We start from the raw sequence: 15,577 nt of genomic DNA on the forward strand, positions 1-15,577 counted from the left end.
CTAGTGAGAGATCAACACCAAAGAAAGCTGGAATTCATGAGATGGACACCATATCTGCTTTAACTGCGCAAATTTCTACTATGTCTAAACAACTTGGTACTTTAAATGTTCATGCTATTCAGTCTACTAATTTAAGTTGTGAATTTTGTGCAAGACCTCATCATGGCAATGAGTGTGGAGCTGGTTCATTCACATCACCATTCGAACAAGTGAACCAAGTCTCTGATTTTAACCGACAACGGAATAACCTTACTCCAACACTTATAACCCAGGATGGAAGAACCATCCGAATTTTTCATGGAGTAATAACCCAAATGTACAGGGACCTCCACTTGGTTTCACACCTCAAGAAAAGACGCATGGATTGGAGGATATAATTACTCAACTTGCTGGAAACGTCAACACTTTCTCCATCAATACAAATCAATTTATGAGCAAAACCGAGACGACCCTTCAGAACCAAGCTGCCTTTATCCAAAATTTGGAGGTTCAGATGGGCCAGCTAGCTAATGTATTGACAGGGAGAGTAAATAGGGCTATGCCAAGCCAAACTAAGATTAATCCGAAAAGCCAAGAACATGTGAAGGCAATAACTCTTCAGAATGGAAGGCCAATAAAAAAAGCAGTAGACTTGGATGAAGAAAACAATACCCAGTAGCAAATTGAAGAGAAATCAAAAATTACTAGTGTGTGGCTGTCGTCGTCTACCACCAATGGAACTTCTGCACAACCTGCTGAAATTTCTGCAAAAATTGTACCTGCTACTGTAGAGAAATTGCTGCAACATGTTGGCCCTATGAAGCCATATGTACCGCCAATTCCGTTCCCGCCAACGTCTTTGAAAAAATAAAGTGGATGCACAATTTTTGAAATTTCCTGATATCTTCAAGAAATTACAAATAAATATTCCTTTTGCTGAAGCTTTGGAGCAAATGCCGAGTTATGCCAAATTCATGAAGGATATTATATCAAAGAAGAGGAAATTAGGAGAACATGAGATAGTGAAATTATCCGAAGAATGCAGTGCTATTTTGCAGAGGAAGCTACCACATAAGCTAAAGGATCCAGGGAGTTTTACTATTCCTTGCACTATTGGAACCACTTACTTTGAAAAAGCTTTATGTGATTTAGGGTCCAGTATTAATCTTCTTATGTTTTTAAACATATTGGGTTGGGGGTAATTAACCCAACCACTGTTTCTTTGCAGATGGCGAACAGGTCCATAACATATCCCAGAGGCATAATTGAGTATGTTTTAGTCAAAGTTGATAAGCTCATTTTTCCAACAGATTTTCTAATTTTAGACATGGAAGAAGATGCCGAAACCCCTATTATTTTAGGCCGCCTCTTTCTAAAAACCGGGAGGACATTAATTGATGTGGACAAAGGTTTATTAATTTTGCGAGTGGATGATGAACAGGTGACCTTCAATGTCTTTGAAGCAACAAAGTACCCAGTGGAATCAGACTCTTGCTTCCTAGTGGATATAGTGAAAAAAGCTGTCTCTGAAAAATTTAAAGTAGAATAGTTTCTTAATGAAGATTATGAGACTGCTAAGATTTACAAGGAGCGTACGAAGAAATGGCATGATAAAGCATATTCTAAGGAAGGATTTCTTTGCTGGTAAGAAAGTTCTCCTATTTAATTCCTGCCTCCGACTCTTTCTTGGGAAGCTTAAATCGCTTTGGTCTGGACCATTTACAATATTGCAAGTGTTTTCTTCTGGAGTTATTGAAGTTAGGTATGACGAAAAAGGCACTGTTTTCAAAGTAAATGGCCAACGATTGAAGCCATACTTGGAAGTCAATTTTGATCAACAATGGACTTCCATTCCTCTGCATGATCCAGAGTGATGATCTTGCAAGAAGAAAAGAAAAACAGATTTTGTGTTCCAAAGAAAGGATTTTGTGTTTCAAATAACGTTTCTCAATTTTTTTTTTTAGCCCCAAGATGATTGCAAACATGTTGCATATGTGTTACAGAAGTTGTTTTGGTCATTAGATGACTTTAAAATCCAGAAAATAGCAAAAGATGTTATTATGTTCTTATTTTGGTCAAAATTAAATTTTTTGCCTCTTTTCTTTTTTGGTGTTTTTAGGTAAATTTGAAGCCACCAACATGTTTAGAATAGTTATTATGATGATTTGAAATAGGTTTGGGGTCTGAAGTGGTTTACGTGACGTTTTAGGAAGATTTGAAGCTAAAAAAGTGGCCTAAAAAAAATCTAAGCTGCTGTTTGCCCAGAAAATTGAAGATTTTTCATCACAAAAGAGCTTTGCGACGGTGTTCATCAGATTTTTCGTCGCTTAAGGCCAATTTTCCAGAATTTCCTGATTTATTCCAAATGAATTACGATCCATTCCATTCGCGATCAAAGATAGGATCTATTCTAGGTGTGTCCTCTTACTTTTGAAGAAATTTCTTTTTTCGTAAGCAATTGGGGCTCATATATTCACTCATATTTGTTTGCAAAATCACAAAATTCCTTTTAACTTTTGAAAAAATAAAAATTTGTTAAAGGTTTTACTTTCTATTACTAATAGTGATGTATATGTGATGTTCGATCATACTTCTTTAACTAAAGTGTTGCCATGAAAGTTCATGCATCATAATTATAGCACTTCACGTAGCCATGCTTCAAATATTTTGATGGACAAGGTAGCTATACTTGGATGATTGTAGAGAAATAGTGAAGACTACCATTGTGAGATACTTGAGCCAAATTGCCATTCATTGAGAGAGTATTTGGGATTATTCTTATTCACTATTTTCTTTCTTTCTTATTTAGATTGATCTCAATTATGCTTTTGAATTGATTACTAAGAACTAATCTCTCTTTTGTATGAATCATCTTATGCTTTCACTTTTGAGTTGGATGGATCTTGAGAGATGATGTTAGGCTATGCATGTTCTAACCACTAAATAAAGCCTCATGTCCTACCCATTGTGTATGCCATCAACCCTTTGAAGCCAAACACTTAGCCTTTTCTTTCATCACCCACAATATTTCCTTACCCTTTTTACCCTATTTTTAGCCATACCCTATAACTTGGGATATGCCATAGCACAAGGATGAAGGTTAAGCTCTACATCAACAAAAGAGATAGCGTGTACCGAGGAAATATGTGCTTAAAATAAAAGAAAAAGAAAAAAAAAGAAAAAAAATTATATATATATATATAAATGAAGCATATCAAAAATCCTGGACGGCTTTGTAAAGTAAATTTGAAGAGTCAAGCCTTATAACACGATAAATGCCTTAGTATGCCTCAAGTTCTAGTATTTCCTATCCTTTCTTTCATAACCCATAACCTAGCCCTACATTACAACACCCTAGTAAAGACCTAATAGATCTTTGGGGACTTCTTACTCGGAAGTAGAGGTATGTACTTCATCTATGGTTCTTAGTATTTGATTTCCTTTCCAAAAGATCTATTTTCAGAAATTGCCTTTTATTCATTTTGGATGCATATGTGTCTTATATTTTGATTTCTTCACCCAACTTCATTCGCATATGCAGGGTAAGAGTGCAACCCTTGGTTTTGTGAGAAAATTGAGAGTTATCCAATGAGGCCTAGAGTCAAGGCGAAGTTGTACACACCGAGTGTGGTTATCTTTAAGTTCAAGAACTTGGAGTATTGGCTTTACACTTTTACATTATGGTGCATTTTATTTGTAGTGCCATAACTTTAGTTTTTGAATTGTAATTGGCATTCATTGGAAGTATTGCTTTAACAAATTAGTTTTGCAAGGAGAGTTTGTGGGTGTCGTGACTGGTAAACCCTTAGGAGACACAACTCCTCATACTACGGACACCTAGAGGTTTAAAGGCTTGTGGCACATGCTAAGTATTGTCGTCGGATCAGCTGCACCAAAATGGATTCAGCTGCGTCCTCAACTTGTGATACTCGCAAGTGCATGAGCGGTTCGGTAGTATAGTATATGTAAGTGCGAGGTCGATCCCACGAGGATTGATGATAGATTGATCCAATTCGATTCCCTGTACAAAACAGAAATGAAAAAGAAAGGAAATAAATAAAACAAGAAAGAAAGAAAAAACTAACTCAAGCAAATAAGTTCCCAAGTTCAAATTAGATTAACGGATTGATTCTAGCTGAAGTATGATTAAGCCATGGTGTCTGGTCCTAACCTTGTATTCCTAATTCCCTAATTTGATCATCTATTGTCTAACCTAAAATTAAGCATTAGGATTCCATTAAGCATAGAAGAACATTTTAAACAACCAAGTACGTATCTAATCCCTGTTGTCGAATGTCCATACATACTCTTCCTATTCATAGTTCAATTCAAATTAAAGCATGGTGTCTACTCTTAATTCAAACTAAGATAGCTAACATGCAAGCCTTAATAGTGATCAATCATTCAAACTAGCATATTAACTTATAAGCATAATGAATAAAAACAAAAACCATAATTGAAACTTGGAAACTAATCAAACTTGAAAACTAAGAAATTACATCACAATGAAAATTAAATTAGAACTCAAAAACTTGAAGGAAAATTTAGCAAAATGATTTTGTTACAACAATTGAGAACTAGAAAGGAAAACTAAGAGAATTTGAGGGAGAGAAGGGAGGGGAGCTCTAGAGAAGTGTTTGAGAGCTCCCCCCCCCTTTGGGGTGTGTTTACAAGCTTGGAGAGACTCACTATTTATAGGCCTAGGGGAAGTGAAAATCTGAATTAAGTATTGCTTCTACCTACAGCATCCACTTCACCAACTTTACCTAACTTCCCCACAAAAAATAATTAGCTCATGCATGACAATGCATTGCAGTCCGCTTGTGGGCTCATTTTGGAATTATTCCTCCATTCTAAAAAATTTGGAAAAATATGAATCTTGAAGCTCTTTGTCTTGTCTTTCCAAGCATATGCAGCCCAACTCGAAGAAAAATCAGAAATACCTTCAAATGTCAGTTTTGGCCCAGTAACGCAGATGCTGCCGAATTTGACCTTAAGTTGCCAAAACTTGCATAACTTCCTCTAGAAGACTCGGAATCATGAACCATAAAATACTACAGAAACTAGACTTCCGCTCCTTCCAATGATATATGGCTCATTATCTAGTTCTTCCTAAGCAAGTACAGTCCAATCCTTGAAATTGACTTATTTGCAGACACAATTGTTGAGCTAACTTGACTCCAAAATGTATTAAATGAGTCCCAAGCTTGATACACTGAAACAAACACAAAAAAAATTAAAAGCACAAGTTTAACTAAAAAACATAACCAAATCATAAGTTAGAAGTGTACAAAATGATATGTAATTATGCACCGATCACTAAGTGCCATCGAGATTACCTGCGAAAGTTGTTTAGTTTAGTTTGTTTGTTTTAATTTATTTTTCATTTTCAGTTTTCCTCGAGGGCTAGCAAAAGATAGGTTTGGGGGTATTTGATAAGCCTATATTTTATATATATTTTATGCCTCCTTTGCTTATTTATTTGTTAATTTCCTTGGATTAAATTGGTTGTTTTCAATTGGTTTTGTGAGATTTGTGAAGGAATTGTGAAATAGGAGAAAGTGTGCTAAAAAGGTCAAGAAGATGAAGATCGGAGATTAATTAAAAAGAAGCCAAGTCATTCCTTTTGTTGCAAGGAATGTTGTCAAATTTCCTCATTCATGATGGTTCAAATCTTATCAAGTCAAACAAATTGCATCGAACTTATCCATACAAGAATCACTGTCATTATTTTCATATACAAGTGACTGGTCACTTGCTTAAGTGTGACTGGTTGTTTTGACACCGAGAGCACCTGCTTCATCTCTAGATATAGGCGACCGGTCAAGTTCCAAAGGGCGATTAGTAGTTTCTTCATAAAGACCACAAGTTTCATCTTCAGATATGGGCAACCGGTTACTTGTTTCAGTACGACATGTCGTTTCCTTCCCGAAAGCAATATCTTCAAACACATCATTCTTCAATCCAAGACTCTCCAATTCACTCCCATTCTCCCCCTGAATTGGAGATGAGGGAGAGACATAATAGGGCACTTCTTCATGGAAAGTCACGTCCAAAGTAACATGCTCCTTCTGGGTAGGTGGATGATAACACTTATAACCTTTATAAGTAGAAGAGTAACCAATAAAGACATATCGCAGAGCACAAGGATCAAGTTTACTCCGTTGATGAGAGTATATATGAACATAGGCAACACACCCGAAAACTCTATGGGACAACTTGGAGACTGAGACAGGGGAAACATGGTCACCAAACACATCATGTGGAGTCTTGAAATCAAGAACCCGGCTAGGAGTACGATTAATCAAATAGGCAGCAGATAAAACAGCATGCCTCCAAAGATGATGGGCAACAAACATGTCCAACATAAGGGAGCGGCAACTTCAAGTAACTGACGATTCTTGCGTTCAGACACACTATTCTGCTGAGGAGTAAATGGGGTTGTCGTTTGGTGAATAATACCTTGAGTACGGAAGAAAGATGCCAAAGTGTTATTCACATATTTGCCTCTGTTATCAGTCCATAATACTTTGACCCGAGCATGAAATTGAGTAGGCACCATAGTACAGAACTTTGGAAGGATGGAAGCGACATCATGTTTATTTTTCAGCAAGAAAACCCAAGTGAGTTTGGTACAATTATTAATAAATGTAACGAACCAACGAAATCCGTTCGAAGTAACACGAGCCGGAACCCACACATCAGAATGCACTAAATCAAAAGGCTTTGCAACTTTACAGTCACTCAAAGGAAACACAGTGCGATGACTCTTGGCCAAAATACATGTCTCACACTTAAAACTGGACTCATCACAAAAGTGGAATAAAGATGGAAACAAACGCTTAAGGTAGCCAAATGACGGGTATCTCAAGTGACGATGCCATAACCAAATTTGTTGTTTGTCTTTGACACTGTAACTTTGAACAGTATTAACGACACGATCACGAACTAATGCAAAAGGCAATGTCAAATAATATAACCCCCCCTTATTCGTTTACCATGCCCAATCGTCTCGTGAGTCTTGAGATCCTGAGAAGAGCAATTCGTAGGATATAAAGTAGCAGAAGCATTAAGTGTATCAAGTAATCAACCAACAGATAATAAGTTACAATGGATATTGGGAACTAGTAACGCATGAGACAAGGACATAGCAGGAGTGAGAGAATTAGCACTAGTTAAATATGGGTCACGGGTGTTACTAGACAACTCATCAAAAGATTTAACATCATAAGTCATATGATCAGAAACACTAGTGTCAATTACCCAAGTGTTAGAGCCAGTACCTGTAATAGAATAAGAAACACACAAATTTGCAGAGGCAGCAGCAACAACACCAACAATGGAGTTATCAACCATGATTGCAGCAGAAACTCAATAAATCACGGCAGAGTATACAACAGAACACAGCATATGCACAAATACGGTAGATGCACAAAAACAGGCACAAACACAACAGAGTACACAATGAAACACATCAAAGGCACAAATACGATAAATGCACGTAGACAAGAATGACACAAACACAGTAGAGGCACGAACACTACAACACAACACACAAACCCAGGAAGGCACACACAGCTCATGTAGAGAAAAAAAAATTGGGGATAGAACACGGGTAAACACAACACACAGGTCACCATAAAAGTTGGCTCTGATACCAAGTCAAATAATATGGGTAGAATATTTTCATGTTGTATTTCATTCTCTAAAAGAAGGTATTTGTAGTACAAGGATGTAACCCTAGTAGGGTCAAACTAGGAAACAAGATAAAATCCTAATTTCACAATATCTGTACAAAAGGAAGAAATATAATCCTAATAAACTAGGAAATAAATATCCTAATTAAGCTAGGATCGCCCTAACATTATAGCAGTGACACAACTATCCCATTTGCCTCAATTGCAACAGCGATCACATCTACCCCCTTTACAGCAGTGACACCACTGCCTCACTATCAGCAACCTTTGGGAGTAACACCTTTCAAAATCTCGTGTGCAAGTTGGACGTTCTTGATATCCACCCTCCAACTTGAGGGGAAGTGTTGGACATTAGGAACGTTATTTAATTGTTATTTAGTTTCCTTTTATTAGTTGATTGTAATTGATTTGGAGTAGTCTCCAAGTAACCTAGTTTTCCTAGTTAAGCTTGTAATATCTCTATAAATACTTAGCCTTTTGGCTCTATCAATAACAACAGAGAATTATTCTTCTCAACACAATCTCTAATTTCACAATGATGACGAATACAATTATGATGTGGAATGCAGTTTAGATGAATTATGACTCAAATAGTCAATTCTTTTTTCATGATTTAGTTGTATCATGTTACGATTAAAAGGTTAAGCAATTAAAACTTGAGATATTTAGTCACATACCCATTCTTAATATTAGAACTATAAATAAACCCTACACCATTTAATTTCTATAAACAAACCAAAAAAAAAAAACTCAAAAAATGATAACTTGCCCTATTGAATTTAATTTTGATTATTAAATTGCCCTCTTGAGTGTTTTGGGCTTTTTTTTATGAGGTTTTGGGGTTGGGTTTGTTTTAAGAAATCAATGGCAGTTTTTTAATTTAAAAGAAGTCAAAAGCCTTTTTGTTATGTTGTAAATGGGCTTTGGGTGTGTTTCTAAAGGCCATTTCATATAGTTTTTTTTTTTAATAGTTTGGACTCCTATATTGGGTATAATAGTGAATCTCCCTTAAAACTTCTGGTTTTTTTTATAGCTTTTTTTGAATTGGTATCAGTCTAAGGAACGATGCAATTGAGCATTGGTTGCATGTCAAACTTTGTGAACTATAATCATGAGCACAAATTTATAAATTGAAACACAGAATGGTTGGTTCCAAGTTGTTCACACTTTATTTAGTGTAGAGAGAAGCACCAGTTTGACAACAATATTTCCAACATTGACAACACCAAAAGACTTCTCAATATTATATACGAGTCTAATGAAAATTTGATCATTGGTTTGTACCTCAAACTGTGAACTTATATAATTCAGTTAAACTTATTCAATGTTGAAATTTTTTTACATAGGAACACAGACTGAATTGTCTCAATTCCAACTTCCCAGTTGTTCAAATTTTACTAGAGAGAGCAAGTTGCTTGGTATGACAGCCCTGAGCATGTCTTCTTCTTCCTTAACTCAACACTGGCAACATCAACAACCTTCTAAACTCGTAAAGCCTGGGCCTCAATCTCAACTTCCTCACCAGGGTAAGCATAGGCCCCACCACGCCTGAAATTGCCTCCTTTCAGTAAACAATGGGATACTTTGAAGGAGCAAACAATACGACCGGGTTCAAGGAGATCAACTTTAATGCCTTCCATGATAAAGGACTCAAAGAACTTGTCTGGCAGCCCATCCATTGTCATTGCCATTCACCTTCTTTCTCCAAGAACTTCTTCACTGTTTCCATACTTGTTTCCTCATTTCTCTAGAAGCCTTAGCCATCAGAGAAACAACAGATAAAAGAGTCACATTCAACATCAAGGTCCTAATAACCTTAGCCCAAGTATCTTTCTAGGTCTAATCTCACTTATGCACAAAAGAAAAGGGAGGAAAAGATGAGACTTTCTTTTCCTTGAAGCTCTCTTGGATGGTCTCCGAGTTTTCAACTTTTGAAAGACCTTCTTCCTTGTTGCTTGCTTCATAGAGTCTTTACAAGGTACGAAAGTAGATACCTCTAGTTCATACACACAAACGTAGTGTAAGAGATGAAGAAGATGAACAAGAGGAGGTAAGGTGCTAGCCCTCTCCTCTTGGTGGTCAGTTCTAGCATGGTCGAGTGGAGAATTATCTCCTCTCAAACCCACTCCAAAGTTGGATTCTTCAAACCCTAGAAAGAAAACAGCCTAATTGTGGCTTATATAAGCCAATACAAAAGATGAAGCAAAACCCCATCCTTGTATTTTAGCCATAGTGTTTCTTGGGCTCATTTAACTTATGTTGTCATACAACACATGTTCTCTTGGTCCCATTTAATTTCAATTTTTTTAGATCTTGAAAATAGTTTGGAGTTCAATACCAAACAAGTTTATGATCTTAAAATCACTCTATGAAAACTCATGTTTTTAACAAGAATCATAGTTTTTGAATTTACTTTTTTAAGTAGGATACCAAATAGGGCTTAAACCTCCCAAAATATTAAGGCTTATTTTATGATATGCCCCCTGAAAGTGGATTTGACTGTCACTTTGTCCCTTGAAACTCATTTTGTCTCACTTTACTCCTTTTTTCACACATATTTGTCTCACTTTGTCCAGATTCCAGCGAGGCCAACAATTATCTGTCAAAATATTAATTTAAAATTAAAAACTCAATTAATATACGTTATGTTTTAAATATTTAATCTTATTAAAAATTGAGTTTTTAATTTTTAATTAAGAGGAATGCTAGCAACCTTCTCTCTAACCTTCTCCTTTTGACCTTTTTCCCTTTTTTGCTTGACATATGTCATTCTCCTTACATTTAAAATAATGTCATTAATATATTATACAAGCTAACTTCTTTCCAAGTTTACCCTTATTAAATGTGTTCAATTTTTCCACAAAAATTTCACAACTTTCTTACCATCTTATTAATTTTTTTCTAACGTCAATTATTTTTTTTAAAGAAAATATGTGCTTTTAAGAGGAAATGTCAGGTTTTTTTATTATTTTTTTATTTTTTAAACACAAAGGGTTTAGATAGAAAAAAAAAAACGAACATCTTTTTTGAAAAAAGTAGTCATTTTCTTTAAAAAAATAATTGACGTTTAAAAAAAAGTAATAACATAGTAAGAAAGTTGTGAATTTTTTTTGGACAAATTGAATACATTTAATAAGGGTAAACTTGGAAAGCAAAAGTTAACTTGTATAATATATTAATGACATTGTTTTAAGTGTAAAGAGAATGACACATGTCAAGCAAAAAAGGGAGAAGATCCAAAGAAGAAGGTTAGAGAGAACGTTGCTAGTATTCTCCTTTAATATTTTGACAAGAAATTGTTGGCCTCACCGGAATCGAGGCAAAGTGAGGCAAATATGTGTGGAAAAGGGAGTAAAGTGAGACAAAATGAGTTTCAAGGGCAAGGACGGATTCAGGAAAGTGGGCTAATATTTTTCTTGGCTTTGGGGACTCCAAGTAAAATAATAATAATAATAATATAATAACATTTAAAATATTTCAAAACCATAAAGTAACAAATAAAATAATAAAATGACATCTTTACAAAAACAAAAACAAAAAAATTTAAAACAAACATTTCTCCTTCTCTCAGAAATACCATGCAGCTAGAAGAATTAATGCAAATGCAGTTCAACAGAAGCAATCCAAACTACAGAGGGACCAGACCAGCCACTATTTAACCTCAAGCCTTGGAGTTTCAACTTCAAAGCCACCTTAATTATTTGATACTCGTAAAAATATTTAAAATAGAGCCAAAGAAGAGGGGTTTATAGTTTATTTTGGCAAAAAAGGAAAAGGGGTTTACGACTACAAGGGAACATAGAGCATGAAGAAATTATTAAATTTTCATGTTGGCAGACATTCAATATTTCCCATGTTCGTTTTGATAGTAATTTATTATTACTACCATGTTACTTGTTCCAAAAGCAGTCATAAATGTGTTTTTTTACTCAAAAGTGGTGAGCTAATATTAACCAAAAACCAATCACAGGCCAGGAGACAAAGAGAGCGTGGGCTAATAATATTTTTTGGAGTAGGATTAGCTTATAAAATTTGCACTAAGTTTAGCATTGTTAAAATTTTACACTGTGCTAGAGCCCAGCCTAGCTGACAGGACCCGCCCCGGAATTTACCCAAAACCGGGGCGAATCCCGTCTTTGTTCCGACATCACCCCGATGCCGGGCCCACTTACTAGAAACCGAGACTCTCTACCAAAATTTTGGCAGAGTCTTCCTTATGAATTGAACAAATCCAACAAAATTCAACCTGCATAAAAATATAGAATAATCTCAACCAGCAGCATGCTTTACAGCAACTAAACAGTTTACAACAAAATGGCCTCTGGCCTCACAATTCAAACCCTAACAGGGGCAATAACAGAGCATGTCTAAGAACTTCAATTTCAACAAAACAGAGTACAAAGGAAATAGCATGAAGAAGGAGTCTTACGATGACTCAAAGCTCGGAAGCACACGATCCGGCTCTGCTGCGGAGCTCAGTCAACTACTGGCTGGGGGGCGCAAAACAGAAAATTGTGAGTGGACAAAAATAAATTCAGTTCGGTGCAAACCAACGTAATATAACCCCACCGTTTAGAAAACCATGCAAGAAATCCCATGCATCTCAAAACTGTCATACTCAAGTATATATATATATATATATATATATATATATCAAAACAAATCAATACCATATGCCAAGTCCAAAATCCAAAACGAACGCTTTATAAAACCCACCATCCAATACTTATAAATCCCACAACCAAACTCTCGAAAGCGTACCCATTGGCACGACCGGCAAGGAAGTATCCACACCGAGACACAAGAATGAATGAATAGATATATAATTATATAATATAAGAGATATATATATATATATAATATAAATATAACCATCACCTAGTTGTATCGGGGAAACAATCCAACCGGGGGATTGTTTGACTAGTCACCCTGGCAGAGTCCTCGTGATGAGTCCTCAATCCACCATGTGACTAGGGAACGAGCCGTCCAACTGGGGGACCAACTCTCAGCCAGAATGTACCGTCGATAACCTCAAAACCCGTACGTCTGTGAACAGTCCTACGCGCGCAGACTACCCAATTAAGGGTCTACAGCAACATCCCGTCAAGGATGCCCCGGGTCCCGACAATTCCAAGTATCTCAAGTCTCCGTATCCAAGTTCCACATCAGGGGAGGTACATAGGGTAGTGCTTACCGCACACCAAACTGACATTCTATACTCACCACTTTCCACAATCTCATCTCAACAACCCAAGTACCTCACACATAACCAAATATATATAGAAATCCCAAAATCCATATATTCATACTCAAGATACTCAAATACGTCAAAACCCAAAATATATTTTCAATGCCTTATAAAAATATCACTTTCAACAATTTCATAAATAGTATATCCAAAATACCATTTAAAACATCATGCATAATATTTCCCAAAACCCATAGAAAATATACTTTCAATACCCAACTATACCAAACCCACAATATTTTACCAACGCGCTATAAAAACATCAAGTTCAACTCATGAATATAATATATTTAATAAATCATTAAAAACATTATGCATAAATCTTTCACCAATAAAACCATGCATAAGATTTGAAAACAAAGTCCACTCACAAGTAGTCCCACGCTGCTTGACCCTGAGAGGGTCCCGCCTGCTGTGTATGCGTAGTCGGAGTACCTAATTCAGAATACGTATACGAGATTAATACGAAGCGTTTGGAACGAGTACTTTGAATTAAATATTCTAATTTCCCAGGTTTCTAGTAAACGTACTAGGAACGAGACGTTCTAAGGTCCAACTACTCAATTTGGACGATGGAACTGCTTCAGGAGACACTCGGTCAACCAGCGGTCAAACTTCCCAATTTGGGTCAACCGGGCCCACGGGACCCACGACCTCCGTTTTACAATCCGAAAGTTCCTAAAGGTTTCACAAGGTCTAAGATAACCGTCTCGCAAGTTTAGTCCGAAACGGACGGTTAGATCGCTTACAATTGCACAATCGGACGGTTAATATAAAACGCAAACTTTAAGTTATTGAATCGGAACATCCGGGGTTCCGATTCACGATCCGCGAGTTCCTATACGATCCTAGGAATACCTAGAACAACATATTTTAATTCGGAAAGGATCTAACGGTCGGAACCTATCGAACCCGGATAACGCACAATATGCGAAAATCTGTTCGATAGTCAAACGATGTCCGAATTGAGATCCGCGAAATCCTACATGCTCGTGACAACCTAAGGATCTCATCGGGTTAAATTGCAGCCTCACCAGCCTTGCCCACACGCCGCCACACGCGCCGGCAGCGCGTGGGTGTGTAGAGTAATTCCGGCGACGGAAAAACTCCACACCCGAGCTCACCCTTCCTACCCTAGCTTCTACTCGAGGTCAGGATCACTTCATTCAACTACGGGAAGGCCCAATTCGGGCGGCAACTGGCCGGAATTTCATTTTGAAATTCGGCCAAAACCTAGATTTCCAAAATCAATTTCTACCCAGCAAATCAATCCAAACCTATACAACCATCAGCTAGAACTCGAAAACTAGGTAGAAAACCATACCTTACTCGTCAAATTTGGTGGAGAAATGAGAGAGAACGAGAGGCCGAAAGTTCGGTAAAAATCTGTCAAAACCGCTACGTTTCGTGGCTGTTTCCGGCGACGGCAGCGGCAGATCGAGGTGGCGGTAGGTTGGAACGGAAAGAAGGAAGTGTGGTGGTTCCAACGGAACCGGTGCCGCCCCAAGTGGCGGCGTGTGGTGGCGGTGGCGACGACGAGAAGTCGCTGTCGTCGCAAGGGAGGGGGAGGGATTTTCTAGTTCGCAGGGGAGGGAGAGAGAGAGAGAGAGATCAGATATTTTAAACTCAAACTTCGAAATATTTACGATTTTACCACTGTCGATGTTTTGCCCGTAACGTTTTCGTTACAACTCCGATTCAAGCCTACCGCGTGTCTACGAATTCGTCTCAGTACCACCTACCCAGAAATACCAGTTACTGCCCCAAACACTTTTCGGACAAGAAAATGACCAATTTACCCCTACTCTGAGGGTAAATTCGTAAATTCACTTAAATAATTTAAAATAGGAATTAAATTTGGAGTCGGGGTGTTACACTAGCCTATAACAACCCGATCCTTAATTAATTTTTAATTATTACTTTATTATGAGAAAAGACAATTTTGCCCTTATAATAAATTATTAGAGAAAATATTGACTTTTTGACTGGGAAGAAGTTTGAAAATTCCGCTTGTACCGTTGCGTAGAGCGCGACGAAATGAGTCCATAGACACGTAGTGGGCTCGAATTGGAGTTATAACAAAGAAGATACAATCAAAATACTATCAGGGGCAAAATGGTAATTTTGCAGATTAGATTTTAAACCCCCTCTCTCCTCGGGTGATAAACAACCCCCCCCCCCCCCCCCCCCACCCCCAGTCAGGTTGTTTTTCAGGACCACTTCCTTCCTCCTAGCCACCAACATACACCACCGGACCAGACCCAACCACCTCAGCCAGGTCCCACCAACAAAGCCCAGCCCACCTCCGTCGTCAACCGGCCGCCTGGACGTTGAGAATTCGAAAAATCTGGTAGGTTTCAGTCAAAACTTCTCCGGCATCGTACGTCGTCCTCCGGCCACCAATCTTGACGAGTAAGGTATGGATTTTCGACTATTTTCCATGCTCTAGCTGATAGTTGGGTAGGATTTGAGAAATTTCTGGCGTTAATGGTTCGATTTTGGATCCAAAATTTGACTGGTTTTGGGATCCCGATTCCGGCCACTTTCGACCATTTTTCGGGGTAGGTCCAAGAATAAAAATGGTCCCAAATAGGGTGTTACACCTAGGATAGGAGTCTTGAGCCGAAATTTTGAGATTTGACTGCGAAGCGTT

General features: G+C 37.4%; 1 protein-coding gene and 1 long non-coding RNA gene across 2 annotated transcripts; one reads left to right on the forward strand and one right to left on the reverse strand.

The window, feature by feature from the left end:
• Positions 933 to 1,528, forward strand: LOC109950362. Its single transcript, XM_020568930.1, has 2 exons — positions 933 to 1,137; positions 1,290 to 1,528. The coding sequence occupies exons 1-2, from the start codon at positions 933 to 935 to the stop codon at positions 1,526 to 1,528; spliced, it is 444 nt and encodes a 147-aa protein (XP_020424519.1).
• On the reverse strand, positions 12,116 to 14,509 carry LOC109950256. The gene is made up of 3 exons (XR_002272561.1): positions 14,249 to 14,509; positions 13,296 to 13,359; positions 12,116 to 12,166 (listed from the first exon to the last, which is right to left on the reverse strand). It is a non-coding gene; the product is annotated as an uncharacterized LOC109950256 (long non-coding RNA).

Source organism: Prunus persica, chromosome G7, assembly GCF_000346465.2.
Source record: "Prunus persica cultivar Lovell chromosome G7, Prunus_persica_NCBIv2, whole genome shotgun sequence".
NCBI classification, from domain to species: domain Eukaryota; kingdom Viridiplantae; phylum Streptophyta; class Magnoliopsida; order Rosales; family Rosaceae; genus Prunus; species Prunus persica.